The 17680-nt window shown below is 37.4% G+C and overlaps 2 protein-coding genes across 9 annotated transcripts in view; one reads left to right on the forward strand and one right to left on the reverse strand.

The window, feature by feature from the left end:
- The window catches only part of LOC121909107 (proto-oncogene vav-like), a 37121-nt gene extending 24691 nt beyond the window's left edge, over window positions 1–12430 (forward strand). For 3 of the 8 annotated variants that reach the window (XM_042429541.1, XM_042429526.1, XM_042429549.1), the window contains 14 exons: window positions 59–194; window positions 758–867; window positions 2289–2390; window positions 2479–2573; window positions 2684–2706; window positions 2979–3024; window positions 3197–3333; window positions 4853–4933; window positions 5218–5249; window positions 6181–6291; window positions 7357–7453; window positions 7622–7751; window positions 11504–11655; window positions 11765–12109. In XM_042429541.1, the coding sequence (XP_042285475.1) occupies window positions 59–194; window positions 758–867; window positions 2289–2390; window positions 2479–2573; window positions 2684–2706; window positions 2979–3024; window positions 3197–3333; window positions 4853–4933; window positions 5218–5249; window positions 6181–6291; window positions 7357–7453; window positions 7622–7751; window positions 11504–11655; window positions 11765–11818 (1306 nt within the window). In that variant the 3' untranslated portion in view covers window positions 11819–12109. The other 5 variants (XM_042429535.1, XM_042429558.1, XM_042429564.1 and 2 more) reach the window with 5 other exon arrangements.
- Window positions 12431–13506: 1076 nt separating this feature from the next.
- ubl5 (ubiquitin like 5) lies at window positions 13507–17643 on the reverse strand. Its single transcript, XM_042395080.1, has 5 exons — window positions 17538–17643; window positions 17134–17198; window positions 14986–15069; window positions 14847–14884; window positions 13507–13881 (listed from the first exon to the last, which is right to left on the reverse strand). Exons 2-5 carry the CDS (start codon window positions 17187–17189, stop codon window positions 13838–13840), a joined length of 222 nt encoding a protein of 73 aa, XP_042251014.1. The 5' UTR covers window positions 17190–17198; window positions 17538–17643; the 3' UTR covers window positions 13507–13837.
- Window positions 17644–17680: the final 37 nt, after the last annotated feature.

The following is a 17680-nucleotide window of genomic DNA, read 5'->3' on the forward strand; positions in this document are numbered from 1 at the left end:
TCTTGTGTTAAAAGCTGTTGTTTGACCTTGTGCTGGTGTATTTTGTTGTGTTTGTCAGATATGCATTCCTCTTCGATAAGGCCATGTTTGTCTGTAAGAAGAAGAGTGGAGAGACTTTTGAGCTAAAGGAGATCATTGAACTACAGCACTACCAGATACGAGATGAAACAGCAGGAGAGAAGGATAATAAGAAGGTCTTCTCCTCCTTTCCTTTCCTTTCCTTTCCTTTCCTTTCCTTTCTTTTCATTTCCTTTCCTTTCCTTTCCTTTCCTTTCCTTTCCTTTCCTTTCTTTTCCTTTCCTTTCCTTTCCTCTCATTTGATGAAAGGTCCTGTCTTTTTCTTGCCTTTCCTCTCCTTTCCTCTTGTTTCCTTTCCTTTCCTCTCATTTCCTCTCCTCTCTTTTCCTTCCCTCTTCTTCCCTTTCCTTTCCTTTCCTTTCCTTTCCTTTCCTTTCCTTTCCTTTCCTTTCCTTTCCTTTCCTTTCTGTTCTGCTCCTTGCCTTGCCTCTTTTCCTTTCCTTTCCTTTCATTTTATTTCCTTTTCTCTCCTTTTCTTTCCTCTCCTTTCAACATTTTCATCTTTTCTCCTCACCTCTTCTTCACTTCACATCCTTCCCTCTGTAGCACCACTAATTATACCAAAATATACTGTCTAATTATAGTAGACAACTATAAGGCTGACAATGTGTGTGTGTGTGTGTGTGTGTGTGTGTGTGTGTGTGTGTGTGTGTGTGTGTGTGTGTGTGTGTGTGAACAGTGGTCCTATTTGTTCCTTCTGCTCGACTGCTATGGGAGGTGCGGGTACGATTTATTCTTCAAAACCAGAGAACTGAAGAAGAAATGGCTGGAACAGTTTGAGATGGCTCTGTGAGTTACCACATAGACACAAACATACAGTTTACACACATGGAAATACACAAACACAATTTTCATAAATGTAGCTACAAAGTTTGACAGTAATTTTCGACTTTTGCTGGTTCAGTATTTGTGTTTATGAAGCTTCTTAATGATAACTTGCATTATAACATTTTATACACATAGGCCTATATACATACAGCAATGGACAAAAACAAACAAACTGACAAACATGCACAAGCAAAAAAACCAAAAAAACAGCAACAACAACAAAAAAGAAATACAAAAAACCAAAGAGACAAAGACCATATAGAAGATTCATGACCAATATATTGTTTCATTGATCTGAGAGCCATCTAATAATGAATGCAGCCACTCAGCTTCATATTTTAAAGGATAAGGCTGGTGATTTTCTATATTTTCTTACTGTCCACAAATCTCATGTGCAGAGCCAAACCAGCAATGAACTCATTTCACTTACAAGTATTGTATGTGTATCCAAAGCCTGATTTATCGTATTCCTCTGTGCCGTATACCTCCATCATCCAAAAACTATTAGGAACACATCAGTGAGTCATACCATTGCACTGGGGGATATGTTCCTTCACCCCCAAAGTGTGATTACTGTAGGTTGTTTAGAAACGGCGCCAAAGAGCGATAAGATTGTATCTCTCAACAGAGAGACAACAGAGCTCTACAGCACAGAGGAATACGATATATCAGACTTTGGATACACTCACAGTACTCGTTGATAGGATGAGTTCATTGTTCGTTTGGCTCTGAACATGAGATTTGCTGACTATAAGAAAAATACAGAAAATTGCCAGTCATATCCTTTAAGTGTTTCCTGCAGCCTTTACATAAAAACTGTAGAGTCTTTGGAATATTTTAAACCAATTATTGTGTTATTTTAACTGATCCATGTGTAAATTATTGAATGTAAAATCAAGAATTGAAAATTTACTTCTTAGTCAGCGGAGAGTTTCAAGAACAATCTGTAAGAAATGAAACAAAACCACATCAGTGGGGAAACAGGGAACTGTGTAAAAACGGCTGTAGACGGACAATGAGTGGACGTGACACTTATAGGTTTGTGTTGCAGTTTTGCTGATTGCTGAGCTCTACAGGAAATGAAGGGACGTTGCGAAATTTGTTGATCATGTTGCAGTCTGACTCTATTGAGTTGCTGTCGCTGTCTCAGGATTATCAACATAAGTTCCTTTTAGACACAAACCTCCTTACATAAATGTAACAGTAGTTTGACATGTTGGTCTCATGTCTGAATAAGGGTCATGTTACATAAAACTAGTAGCATGTCAGACCTATCTTGACTCAAGACCATAGCAACTAGTCAAACTGCCAGAGTAAAAAGTAAAAAACAGCTCTGTGAATCCCCCCAGCATGGTTAAAACGGTTGTATTTCGTGTTTGCAGATCAAATATGTCTCCGGAGAACTTCAATGCCAACAACCATGACTTCCAGATGCACTGCTTTGAGGAAACCACCTGCTGCAAGGCCTGCTCAATGCTGTTAAGGTACTTTTATCTCACTTGCTCTCTCTCTTCTCTCTTAACTCCAATTTAAAAACAAGCAACTGAGGTCAAATCTATCTGTCCTCCGCAGAGGGATATTTTTCCAGGGCTACCGTTGCACTCGCTGTAAAATGGCTGCACATAAAGAGTGTTTAGGCAGAGTCCCTGCCTGCGGACGCAACTCAGGTCTGTATAAGTGAGCGTGTTTATCTGTAGTAATCACCTCTAATTAGTGTAATTATCATGGATTAGTGTGATTATCACCTCTTACATTGATTGTCCTCTTCCAATTTCAGACCACGCGGGCACTGTGAGGAAGGTGAGACCACATGTACCTTTGACATTGTGAATATGTTCAGGCAGAAGTGATAAATAAGCTTCTTTCCTCTCTCTTCACAGTATTTTACATGTCAGTTTTTAATGTTTTCTTTTGTTAACTCGTATTTTCATTCAACTTGTATTTTATATGTTTTCTGGAGAGTGTTTCCATCTGTTTATGTGATTTTTTTTATGTTTTCGGATTATGTATTGTGTGTTATACTGTAACTCAAGGTATGATTGCTGCAGTTCTTCTGTCTCTTGTTCCTTTAGAATAAGACACACAGGTCCTCCGGGCAAACCGGCGTCGGTAAGAAAGGCATGATAAGTTTCATCGATCTTGTTTACAATTAAGTAAAGAAAATTAGGACATTTATTTGTTGTTATTAAGTTAATTCTCCCATGCAATCTTCCTGAATGTTAAAGAGTAAATATTTGATGGATTTAAAATGGTTACATCTCCTCTTTCCCCTTGTCACTCTCCCGCTCAGGATTTCCTAAGATGGAGGTGTCCCAGGAGTATTATGGCTTGCCGCCGCCCCCTGTGGGCTTCGGCCAACCACTTCACCTCTCCAAAGGCGACATCATTGAGCTGACCCGGGCTGAGGCTGACCTGCCATGGTGGGAGGTAAAGTTAAACACCAGTCACAACCACATATACACGCTATAGTCTAAAGGATGAGGGGGGTCACACATTATTTTGTTGTGTTTTTCAAGCTTTGTTTCCTGTGGGTAATGTGTAGGTGTGAGATGCTTTTGTCTTATTCAGTCTGTTTTGTCATTTTCCTCTCTGCAACTCTTCTATCTCCCACTTCCTCTCTCATGCCCAACTTGCACTTCAGTCTCTAAAGTCTGCAGTCTACTGGAGGGTTATGATTTGGAAACATCTTTAACCTAAAATATAATGCATGCTGTATTTTTGTCAGCTTAACAGTTTACTGAATATTTGTGAGCACAAAAAATTCTCTATGAAACCTGAGATCTGCCAGTTTATATCACTGTAACAGTGATTATATATAAAAAAAAAATCCTATAATGAAAAAATGGACCTTTATTTGTCAGTTACTGTATGTTGAAAAATCAGTAGAGGCAGGGTGTTTTCTGTTTACTTGTTTGTGCATTAGAGTGCATGTCGGGAACTCCACTGTTCAATATTTGAGATTAATCAAATCAATCAATCAAACTTTATTTGTATAGCACCGTTCGTACAGGTTAGTGCAAAGTGCTTTCCAGATGAGTGACAAGCTGATAATAAAACAGTATACATGTAAACAGTACAAAGAAATAAAAAAAACAACACAGGAAATAAAAATGATGAAAATATAATAAAACCAATCAAATAGATTTACAATAAAATAAAATAAAACTAGATAAATAGATAAAAGACAACAACACAAATAAATTACACAAGAGGAAATACAACATGAATACAATAAAATAAATCATTATATTCAAAATAGATCTGCAACAATTAGTCGATTAATCAATCAGTTGAATTGCAGAAAATTAATCAGCAACTACTTTAATAATCTTTTAATCGTTTTAGTTATTTTTTTTAGCAAAAATACCTCAAAATTCCAGCTGCTCAACTGTGAAGATTTGCTGTGTTTCATTGTCATATATGACAGTAAACTGAATATCTTTGGGTTTTGGTCTTTTGGTTAGACAACACAAGCACTATTTTCTGACTATTCATACATTGAACAATTTACCAATTAATCAAAAAATTAATCAGCAGATTCATTGATAATGAAAATAATTGTTAGCTGCAGCCCTGGTGCACAAAGTTCCATTTACAAAAGCAAGAAAAAGTGAACACTGAAAAAAGGATTCATTCATTCGAAGTTCCTGTTGAGCAACCTTTCAAGTCTTGAATGTTGAAACCTCCCCCACAATCACTGCCTTCAAATATATTAACAACACAACAGTAACTTTGACAAGATTTTTTTTTTATATCTTTATTGTTCACTGTAATGATTACAAATTACAAAAGTGAAGGATTTGGTATCAGCTGCCTGTCATCAGAAATTTGTTTTAGGTTGGAGTTGTTCATAAGTAACTTATTTATGCTGATGTTTCACATATGCTGTGTGTTTCAATGGCTGCTTGGTCCGGTCATGTGATTAGTTGTTGTGTGTGTCACTCAGGGAAAAAACCTGACTGTTGGTCAAATGGGATGGTTCCCATGCAACAAAGTCCAGCCCTACATCTCTGTGAGTATAAGTGAAGTGAGTAAAACCAGAAACACATACAAATCACCCAATTATAAACACTCAGTGCATTTTGACATTTGGGCCTAATGTCAAGCAACTTTTGCATTTAGGTCCTTATCACAAGAAAACAAACAACAAACCAATTATATTAATCATATCCATTATCTGTGTCAGCTTGCACAAGTTGGCCATCAATTGGTGTACTGAAACCAAGATTAGTAGCATTAGGAAGTGAAGAACAGTTACCACCATGACCATATGACACATTTAACCTCTTGTGTGATCTCACCCTTTCCCAGAGGCCGACCCCTGACCTGTCTGGCTTCAACTGGTGAGTATCAACCATAAATAACGTGCTTACATAACCATTTGTACCTTCAAAGCTTAGTTTCTTCCTGTATTGCAGTGCACTGTAATGGGGACAGAGACACAAAAAAAAACAGAACAAGATACTTAAAAAAGTGTTTTAAAGCAGCATTTGTGTCCTGACGTATCATCACGACACCAATAGCACCTCACACCATTGTTTTTAATGTATAAAATAACCATTAGTTATTAGTTTGCAGCCTATCATATCGTATCGTCACTGTTCTCTGCCCCTGAGCTCATAATAAAAACAATGATGTACTAACTGCAGAGGACTGACAGTGCAGCAAATTGAAGTGAATAAAATCAAAAATAGCTTAAAAAAACACATTTAATGTCCTTAAAGTCAACATATGTCAGATTTGAAAATCCATTACGTTGGTGCCACCTGGTGGTAATTTTGAGAATGACACAGTGGAACAGGAACACAAAAACACAAAGAAGCACATATTCTGCACCAGTTTTCACTGGGATATTGTTTAATCTTTCTACAAACAAAAACTTATGTGATCAGAATAATTTGAAAGACAGAAGACAAAATAACTTCAAAGATCCTCTCCGGAAAAGTTTTATGACACAATACAATGCTTTTAATTCAATTTGAATTCAGTAAACTTAGAAATTCATTTAAAAAAATTGAAAAAAACAAAAAAACACATCTTCTTCTTCTCTGAGAAGTCCATTTTCAGTGTATGTGCACTTGAAGTTGCATACTGGCTCCAAACTAGTAATGACATTAAAAATCATGCTCATATGTATGCACCAAGCCTTCTATTGTCAAACTCTGCACAGTGAAGCTGAAACATCCAACTGTAGGAATAAGAAGAAAAACATGTTTTTGAGTTGGGGGAGACTTTAAATAAAGAGTAATATTCTTATTTTTACTGTGCTTCAAGGTTCGCGGGGAACATGGACAGAACGGCTGCAAAAAACCTCCTAATGTCCCGGTCTGATGGAACCTTCCTGGTGCGGCAGAAAGATGGAGGAGAGTTTGCAATCAGCATCAAGTAAGCTTCAACACCATTCATCAGTAAAAGCACAGTTTGATCTTCTGACAGTTAGATGTATATTATCTATATATAGTGGAACAAATGTTTTCTTTCTTTTAAGTTTCTGTGAACAGTTTGAAGATGGACTCCTAGTCTGATTTGGTGATTTGCAGGTCAAAAGATTGTCTAGATGGTTGGGGCACAACTGGGCTGAATTTGGTGACAAAGTGAAAGTTTTTTAGATTTCTCGGTTATATAAAAAATTGTTTCAAGAGTATTTCAATGACTGTGTTAAGCAGGTCCTATAGCTTCAGGGTGAAATGTAGTCATTGAATTGCTGTCGAAACTATGGTTGTATGTAACTATGAGTCAATTGACATGAAACGAATTAGCAGCCATTTTGATAATCAATTGTTTAAATACCAAACCAAAAATGTCCCAAGTTCTTTGGTTCCAGCTTTTCAACTATGAAGTTCTGCCGCTTTCCTTTGTCGTAAATTGTAGTGAACTGAATACTTTTGGGTGTTGTACTTTGGGTCAGACAAACAAAGCAATTTGAAGACAACCCCCTGGGCTCTGTGCACTTTTGATGGAATTTTTGATAAAAGGATTAATCAATCAAGACAATAATTGGCAGTGTAATCGACAATTAAAATAATTGTTAGTTGCAGCCTTATATTTAACCTCAACTCAATTCAGCCTGATTTTAACTGTAGCACAGAGATGTCTTTTTCCCTGCAAATGACCAAAGCGATGCTTGCTTGCCTATGTTGAATGATGACTTAGTTCAGCTTAAATAGATTATTGTATATCTCTGAGCTCAGGTATCACTTCCTGTTAAAGCAGGGAAATATGACCCTCCTGTAGTAAAAAGGATTTAGTACATTTTCTGTATAACCATTGTCATGTGAAAGTAAGCCATGCTTGTAAAAGAGGAAAAGCTCACCACTGAACCTTTTTACATTACACAGACATACACACAAATCTTTGACAAATAGTAAAATTTACCAAACACTAAACTATTTATTTAAGGTTATTGCTCTCAGTATTAATATCTCTCTATTATCCATGTTCATCCCTCTGGTCTCCCAGGTTCAACATGGACATCAGACACATTAAGATCACCTCCACTGAAGGCCTGTACCGCATCAATGATAAGAAAGCATTCAAGGGTTTAATCGTAAGTCTTACACCCTCATACAACCAAATAAATTGAGACACTCTAAATCCGCACCTGTCATTGTGGATTTTAACTTCATGTCCTCATCACACACCACATGCAACATCTGTCTCATGTTTGTCACGTTCTCCTCATATAACTGTCCCTCTTGTCTTCTTCTTTTATTAGGAGATGATTCAGTTTTACCAGCAGAACTCTTTGAAGGAGTACTTTAGGGATGTGGACACCACGCTGTGTACGCCTTACAAACAACCAGAGCAATGCAACTCGTCTAACAACACGCCGAATACCACACCAGGTTCAGTAGATATCTGTCACTTCTAAGCCCATAGCTACCGTTGAGGACACCAAGGTCATGTCCTTGGTATTTTTCTGGGTTTTTAAAAAAAAATTTAACATATAGCCTATATATATTTCTTAAAATGTTACATTAAAGTGATGAATTGCTGAAACTACTTAGTTGTATAGTGTGTTGTGAACAAAGGCTGGCATCATCTCGCCAGCAGAGCTGAACAGCTCTGCACGCGCAACTCGTTACGTTATGTGACATACATGTAACGAGCTGCACACATACAGTATGGTCCTATCATTCTGTTCACTCTGTAACCTACATACACACAACACTTACTACAAGATCATTCAACAATGTGTTTGAATACAGGTTGCACTTTCAAAGCACCCATGACTGGCCTTATCAATATGGTATTGGTAAAATGGATGATACAAATCCTCGTAGATAATTTAAGAACAATATAGAATAGCAATAATAAGAAGGGGCACTCCAGTTATAGCCTACCTCTTGAAGCAAGATTGGTCAATGCCATGAATGACAGGCCTGGCTATATCCTTCCATAGACTGTATTTCACCTGACCTACACACTCAAAACAAGTAACTACGAGTTACACCACAGGAACAGAAGCAGATATTGTGTTCAAGATCTGAGCTCACAAATTATTAACATGTATGAAAAGAATCAATTAGGAGTTTCTGCTCTGACATTTTCAGTGGCAAAAATATTCACGGTGGGAAATATGCAGTAGACGACATGAGGGAGGGTGAGGGGGGATGCCATCCCCCTTGTTAGCAAAATGACCAAAACGCCTCCCCCTTGTTAACCTGCCACCCCCCCTCTCCATCCCCTAGTAGCAGAGAGAGTGCAGGGGCAGAGGGGTTGTTTAGATGAATATATTAGTCTAGTCTGCCTGACTCATTGAGGTTTGTGCAAATTAGAATCTATGGCCTCGACCAAAGATCTGAAATATCAGCAACTAACTGTGCTGTGTATTGATAAATCCATGGCACAGTCCGTGGAGCTGAAGTATCAGCAGATTTGTAATTATGCCTTTTTTTCTTAGTCCCCTCCTTCTGTCAGTTTCGTCTTGGATCTATAATGTTCTCTAAAATATATACTATAAATACTCAATTCTATACTATATTGTAGCCTATATACTCTATAGAGTGGTGTCACCTTCATGATCAAAATGACAAGTTGCAATGCGTAGTTGCAGAAGAGCGAGAGGATCATAGAGACACACTGCTGCCTATAGTATTCCCATAACATTCCTATAATATTTCTATGATCATTCAGTAGCATCTGTGATGCTGAAAATAGACCCCCAGACCAAGCTACTAAGAATGAGTAGGATTTTCCTAAAAAAAAAAACAATATATAGACTCATAAAAAAATAATCCCTCTCAATCATCACTTATGACCCACTAGAAGAAGTGTGTGATGGTGTCTGTATCTGCAGAGACTCTAGCCCTCTGCCTTTATATTCTTATTTTGCTGTGTACGGGATGTTTCTGGGTGTCAACCTTTGGGCAGTGGGTGTGTAGCCCCCAGCCAATAACAGTGCGTAGGTTTGTGAGGTTGAGACTCTATAAACACATAGCGACAGCACTGCACTGCAGCGTAACGCTTCTGGTATCGTTGAGCCGGGGAGGAAGGGCCAACTTTGAATGTTGTGTTTACAAACCATAACCAACAAATCCTAATGTCCACATCCAGTAAAGGAATAGGCCTACATAAAATCTGTGTTTAGCCTAATAGCAGTTCTATAAAATTGAAATTATAAATTGCAACTATAATATTATGAATTAGGCTAGGCCTATAGGATAATCCTGCAGTTCTATTGGGCCACGCCTAATACATTATTGTAAAGTTACACTTTATGGCAGCAGCTTTGAATAAACAATTAGCCTACCTTGTATCACGTCTGTTGTTGTCTACTCCACAAGTGGCCCTGGCCAGGCCTTGCGCAAGGTTTGTGGTGATGAAGCTGATATAGCATATGTCCAAAATAAATATGAGAGAGACGTCTCTTCTGGGTCATTGTGCTGCTAAAGATTTTGAAATGACATTTCCTAATTCTTTTTGCTCTCTGATGCTGCGTCTTCATGTATCACAATCTTTGTGGTCAGGAAATGTGCAGGAAATGAGGCACAGATAGATAGTTGTGTGTCCAGTGATCATTACCAAAATGTGTCAGTGATATCTCATTTATCGCTATAATTAATTGATCAATAATGATAAATACCTCTTCTCTTTATTTTATTGCAAATAAGAATTACATTTACAGTATTTTATTTCTTATATTAAAGGGCACATTATTTATCAGTATATATTTAACTTTATTTTAGACATATTAGGCCTATGTATCTTTTCAACAATTTTATACAACTTTCTTGAATCTGTGGAACATGTTAGTAATTTTTTTTGCAAAGAAATAAGTGTGATTCAAATTGTAATTTTTCAAGTCAAAAATTTTCCACCACCTCTTTCTTCCCTTGTACTGAACATGCCATTTTGGTGGGTATAGCAACCACCACATTTAAAATTAATTATTTCCATCCATCCCTGCCTGGCTACACTGCACCCAAGAGTAAAAAAAAAGTAATAATTACAAACTTGGCAGTAGGCTAAAGTACATTAGCACAGCTAACTGATTAATCAATGTTAATTTATTGCTTGTGTCCCCACTGTGACATCATCAAGGGCAATAATTCTGAACAGCTTGTTTAAGCTTGTTAATCTGAAGACTTCAAACCCTGGCCAAACACCAAGAGTACTGTATTTATGTCATTTTCCCGCAGTACCTAAATAATATTTCAGCCTGCCAAATCCATACAAAGACAAGGTAAAAAAAAACATTTCCATAATATGTCCCCTTTAAAATTGTACCCTCTGCCACTAGGGGGTGCTGCAGCACCCTCAGAAGAACCCATACCTCCCGCATTACTGTCCATGAGTAAGCTATGTTTGCAAGTAAATTGTCTTCAGTACTCATAACTTGACATACTATCTAAATAACAAGTCAGAAATGTTTTCATTAAATACTTTAAACACATCTTTTTTATCTTGCATTTTTATATTGTGGTTGAGTTCAGGGGTCCTGGCCGTAACAGTCATGCTGTATATCTTTATTAAGCTAAAGCTTCTCCCTTTATTCTACTATATTTTATACACTAATTTTTCACTGTCATGCCATGTGTAACTGCCCCTGAACCTCCCTAGCGGGGCAGAGACTCATAACCTCAGTATTTCTAAATCCTGGCCACAGTCCTGGTCACCTCACACACTCCTCCTCATTATAACAATGTTAATTGAGAAGTTTGACATTCAGGGAAATACACTTATTCACTTTCTTGTCAAGAGTTAAATGAGAAGATCAATACCACTGTTCATATCGAGAGTGATGTTGATCTTCTCATCAACACTCAGCAAGAAGGTGAGTTTTTCCATGCTGTATTTCTGTACACACAACACCTATTGCATGTTTGTCCGTCCTGGGATTCCTTCTGTTGCTCTCCCTGAGGTTTCTTCCTTTTTTTCATCAATAAAGATTTTTTTGGGGAAAGTTTTTCCTTATCTGAATCAAGGGATAGAGGATATTGTATTGCTGAACAGATTGTTAAGCCCCCTGAGGCAAATTTGTGATTTGTGATATCGGGCTATACAAATACAACTGACTTGACTTTACTGTATTTCCTAAAAATGTCAATCTATTCCTTTAAACTTATCCATGTTGTAATATGGTGTTATCTGACAGGGGGCAGCATGAGGAGTTTCGGCGTAGCGAGGGCCAGATATGACTTCTCAGCCAGGGACCGCTCTGAGCTGTCGCTGCGGGAAGGAGACACCATCAAGATCATCTCCAAAAAAGGTCACAGCGGTTGGTGGAGAGGAGAAGTGTACGGCCGGGTGAGGATTCTGCAAACATAAATATCTCAAGAAAAAAGAAAGAAAAAACAAAACTCACAGGCTTTTAGACATCTGTATCTCATTTTATTCACTGCTCCTGTGTCTCTAGGTGGGGTTCTTTCCAGCCAACTACGTGGAGGAGGATTACTCTGACTACTGCTGACTTGGCTGCAGAGGTGAAGGCCCATACTGAATGTGTGCGGGTCCATGTGATACCTGGTTTCCATCGATTGCATTAACTCATATGCACGAGTGTGGCTGTGTCCGTGTGAAAGAGAAGCCGTTACTTGTGATCTAATGACTGTCTAGTGATGTGAATAAAACTTTTGTTCAATAGACCGTATGAATGTCTGGTTTCTGTACGAATAATTTACAAACAAAACAAATACTACATGGCCAAAAGTATGTGGATACCTGAACATTACAACAATATGTGATTTTTATGAACATGTCATTCCAGTCGGTGTTCCCAAATGTCCCAAATGTGCTGGATGAGGTTGAGATCAGGCCTCTGTGCTGACCAGTCAAGCTCTTCAACACCAAACTGGGAAAAACTGTTTCTTTGTGGACTTGGCCTTGTCTTTTTGACACAGGAAAGAGACTTCCTCAAACTGCTGCCACAAATTTAGAGGCAGACCATTGTCCAAAATATCATTGTGTGATGTAACATTAATAGTGTGTCTTAAAGTCTTACAGTCAGGTTCCCAAATGAACATTGAAACAGGTTTTATTCACTGTAATAATTCCTCCTGTTCATACTGACCATTAGAAGAACCCTTCAAATGCGCTTTCAATGTAAGTGATGATGGACAAAATCCACAGTCCTTGTTTTGAGCAAAAGATAATATGAGGCTTCAGCAGTCAAGAGTTATTCAAATAAAGCAGATATTTTCCACAGTTACAGTCTTTTTAGTAAGAAATTCCCTCTTCGTGTCTCAGCGGACAGTGTTTTCCTGTTCAGCAGCAGGAGGATCACAACAAAAAGAGGGAATGTGGCACTAAAAAACAGTAATTATGAAAGATGATGACTTGATTTGACTAATTTGGACAGCTGGAGCTTCATATTAGCTTTTAAATACAGGATTGTGGATTTTGTCCCTGATCACTTACATTGTAAGTGCATTATGAAAGGATCTTCTAATGAACAGGAGGAATAATTACAGCAAGAAAAATCTCAATGTTCATCGGGACACCTGACTATTGTTGTAGGACAGACTTGAAAAACTGTGAATTTTTCTTTTAACATGTAAAAGTAACCCAGAACTATTGTTGTCCAATAAATTTGTGAGTAAAAAGTGAAGTTAATTTCCCTTTTACAATGAAGTAGAAATATAAAGACGCATAAATGATCTTGATGTTTTGTTTGTTTGTTTTAATGTATAACATCAACTTGTCTGGGTACTGCAGATGAACATTAGCTTTTTGGCTAAATTTGATATATTTACTTCATATTGATGTGAATTAATGTGTTTTGTCCATAATAAATGAATGAATAAAGTAAAGCACATGTTAATGGTGCATATTTGGTCTTGTGGTTTAGGATAAAAAAAAAAAATGTTTTTGCACACTGGCAATCTTGTAACCACAGACATGAAATTCAACACGTACTGCATCACCTACAGTAGCGTAATGACCTTTTGAATAAATAAATCTATGCATTCCACGTGCATGTTTTTAATTTTGAAAAGTTACTAACTTTTGAGTTGTATGTTCACTTTTCAGATGAACTGGAGGTAACATTAATATTATTAACATTCATTTAAAGAAATGTTCCACATAAAAAAGGTGAATTAGTCTCTCCCCCAGTGTGAGAAAATGCAATTAATGGACATCAAGGACCAGCAATCAGCCTTATAGGTAGGTAAATATCAGCTTTAATTCCAAAATATCAAAACAAAAATCAATATAGAACAAAAACATACCTTTTGCCCACATTTGATTTTGCCCAATCAATTGTGGGAAAATTGATTTTGCCAAATCAATTATGGGCAAAAATGAACAGCTAAAACTGAGATCTATGTCATGACTGGGTGGTGGACGCCACTCTTCTCTTTCGGCTGTGTTGTCTGATCATGGTGGTTTCCTGCGACAGATTCCATCGATGACACTTCTGCATCTGTGTGTTTGTGTTAAACGAGGACGAGGGTTGCCGTGTATCATTGAATTGTGGTCTTCATCTGGTTTACTGGTAGTACAGCTCCAGGTTCATCCCATCATGAATTTCATCTGCAGAGGTCATGGTTAAGTACAACAAATTAGCATAGGATAGTTCTTCACCAATCTTGATTCTGCTTGATTCATGCCAACTATATAGTGGAAAAGTAACACACACCAAGGGTTGTAGTGAGGTGCTGATCACTGGGAGCAGACTCGAAAGCAGGAAAAAAGTGTCGCACACTCAGCCCTCAGGCCTTCTTCAAGATCAACATCAAGAATTTTGATCTTGAAGAAAGCCTGAGGGCCAAAGCATCATCCAATAAAAAGAGAAATACATATAGAGCCAGAGTGTGCGACACTTTTTTCCAGCTTTTGATTCATGTCAACTACCATTAACATGTTAAAAGCATCAGAAAAAAGAACTTAAAGCAATCTTAAGTATACAGGGCAGGTTTCAAGATAATCCAGTAAGACTTTGGCCTCCGTCCCAATACAATCAGGTTAAATGGAATTTCTTATTGGACTTGTGATATATCAACTTCGCTCATATACTTGCCTGTGTATTTAATATACAGTACTGTGCAAAAGTACTGTATATCTGCCAAGTACCTACAAAAACTGTGTGAAGGTGCACCGAGAACTGGTGCCGTTTTTAAAAGTTTAAGCATGCTCACATCAAATATTGATTTGATTTAGGTTTATTCTGTTAACTGAACTTTGTGTGAAGTTAACTGATGAATAAAAACTATTCATGGCATTACTTTATGAAAGCATATTCATTTTACTTTTAGTGCCTGAAACTTTTGCACAGTACTGCATATTTGGAGGATTCAAAAGTTTATCAGCTAGCTAGAAAATGATGGTCAAATCATCCCATGCTGACAACTGTAAGTGTTAATGTAAGTTTCTGGTAGCTTAAAATGTCTGATGCTAATAAATTGAGTATGTAAAAGGTGTAAATAAAAGAACATATAAGTATCAATACAGAGCTGCAGACGGTGACACTGCGATTTAAAAGATTGTGTAAAGGATACAGTCACCCAGAGACACATGGTCCTTGAATATGGTGTACCTGCGGGGGCAGAGAGAGAACATTTAGTTAGCTACACAACAAATCCACACAAAGACTTGTTAAGGTCTGTCAGGGCAGATGACACAGAGAGAGCAGCTTACCATTTCTTTAATACAATCTTGTCATGCCGTGTTCCTGTCTGGGCAGCAATGAGTTTCTTCAGATCTCCAATTGTATCCTCAGAGCTGAAACGCTGGGGTTAAGGAAAGAACAAGTGGTGGCACAGGAAAAAACAAATCTGCCAACAGAGATGTGTTTTTTCTAGACTAACATAATGTTAACCTGCTAAATGATCCTGCTACTTCTCATCCAGCTCAACTTGGTTCTTTGAATGCTGATGAGCATTTATTTGTTGGTGACGTAGTCTTGAATTATCATTGTGCTTTTACTTTGAGCGTGCTTGTAATTGGCTGGCATGGCACTGTGGCTACAGACAGCACCTTTTTACTGTGTACTTAAGATGTGATTTAAAGATAAAGAGCCACCTTTAATATATTTTTAAAAAAAAACCACACAGTGAAGCAGATTAACAAGTGCAGTAGTCAATCTTAAATTCAGTGTTTGTAACACATGCAGTATGCTAGAGCTGCAACAGTTAGTCGATTAATTGATGATCAAAAGAAAATTAATATGCAACTATTTTGATAATCAAGAGGTCATTTTTTTTCAAGCAAAAATACCAAATGTTCTTTGTTTCCTAAATGTGACCATTTGCTGTTTTTCTTATATGACAGTAAATTAAACATCTTAAGGTTTTGGACTCTTTGCAAAATAAACAAATTGAAGACATTGCACTGGGCTCTGTGAAATAGTGAATGCAATTTTTTCCTGAATTTTTTAGCATTTCAATGACCAAACTGTTACTTGAGAATATAATCTGTAGATTGATCAATAATGAAAATAACTGTTGGTTGCAGCCCTACAATATGCTACACTTTGGTGGCTCAACAAAGTATTGTAATGACTTACAAGTATTAGTAAACTCATATTTTAGACAAAAATTACAAACATTCTCTGGTTCTTAAGTGATAATAAACTAGAATGTTTTGGTTTTAGACTGTTGGGCAGACAAAACAACTAATATGAAGACGACACCTTGGACTTTATACGCAACTGTCACTCTTTTCTGAAATTTTACTCACCAAAAGATTAATCAATTAATTGAGAATGTTATCAATACCTGCAGCCTTACTGTGAATAGGCCTACACTTTTGCAGGCTTGGGCTTAATGACTGCTCTGACAGTCATAAATACAGTTCTAGTGGCTTTGAAGAAGTGGAAACTCCAGGAAAATGTATCAAATCACCATCAATCAAATCAAACTTACTCCATGCACAAAGAAAGGGGCCCTGTTAAAGGATAGGTTCACAATTTTTGAAGTCTGTCTTAAAACAATAGTCAGATACCCAAATGAACACTGAAATACGTTTTTCTTGCTGTAATCATTTGACCTGATCATATGGGCCATTAGAAGATCCCTTCATAATGCACTTACAATGTAAGTGATAGGGGACAAAATCCACAAGTCTCCTTCTGTGCAAAAATGTATTTACAAGTTTATCTGAAGCTAATATGAAGCTTCAGCGGTCCGAATGAGTCAAATCTACTAGATATCTTTCAATTCAGCAACTAATTGATAAATTATTGCAGCTCTACTTGATATCAGGTCGAAATGTTCCCATACATGTCTCTTTGTAGTGTACATCTCCGTATTGCTCATTTTCCTTCCTTCACATCCCACCAGTGTTGCAGTACATATCACTTGAGCTCAGAGTTTAGTAACAAAACTGTTAAAACTTTTGAGAGAAGATATCAGAGCTTCAGTGTCTTTGTACTATTCACCCATGCCAAATTTAAATCTTTCACAACAGTCTTTTAGTGCCAAAGTCCCTCTTTTTGTTACTATACTTCCACTGCAGCTCAACAGGGAAACACTGTCCCAGGAAACACAAAAGGAAATTGACGTTATGTGGCAGATTTCCACTTGACATGACTAACTCAGACTGCTAAAGCCTCAAATAAGCTTTGGTCAAACTTTTACATGCATTTGGCCCCTATCACTTACATTGAAAGTGCATTTTAAAGGTATCTTTTAATAGCCAGTAAGAACAGAAAGAATAATTACAGCGAGGAAAACCTCGTTCAGTGTTCATTTGAGCACCTGACTGCTGTTTTAAGACAGACTTGAAAAACTGTGAACCTATCCTTTAATGCACATTTGACAGGACGCATTATTCAGTGAAGGATACTTGCACTTGATCCGGACTTTTTTGCCCAAACGATCGTTGCAAACCACCTCGATCATCTTCTGTTGCTGTTACATCCAAAAGAAATGTGACATGTGTGTTAGCATACATAGCACGTTTAATGTGAGTGCTGAGTGGATTTAAACCACTACTACAGTGACATTCAGGACAGTAATACTGGTACAGATAGTGACACGTTATGTCTTTGAGTCACAACTTGTCATATTGGAGAAAAAGAGCCTTTAAAGTCAGTTTAAATTTGTTTTGTTTATCGTTAACGTTAGCTAACATTAGCTTGAGCTCACGACACCGTTACGTGTTGATGTGTCAAAGCACAAAGCACAGTTACACTTACACAGTACAGTGTTACAGTTATAAATAAAATGTGTTTAAATTGACATTCATACCTGGAAATTAACAGCAGAATAACAAAATCTTCCTTTTATCGCTGATATTTTTCAGGAACGCTTTTCGTCCTGCTCGCCGTAAGAGCTGATTAAGTTTGATGAAAGCCTCTCGACCAATCAAGTCGACACGGCAGTGATTGACA

The sequence above is a fragment of the Thunnus maccoyii genome, chromosome 2 (genome assembly GCF_910596095.1).
Source record: "Thunnus maccoyii chromosome 2, fThuMac1.1, whole genome shotgun sequence".
Taxonomy (NCBI): domain Eukaryota; kingdom Metazoa; phylum Chordata; class Actinopteri; order Scombriformes; family Scombridae; genus Thunnus; species Thunnus maccoyii.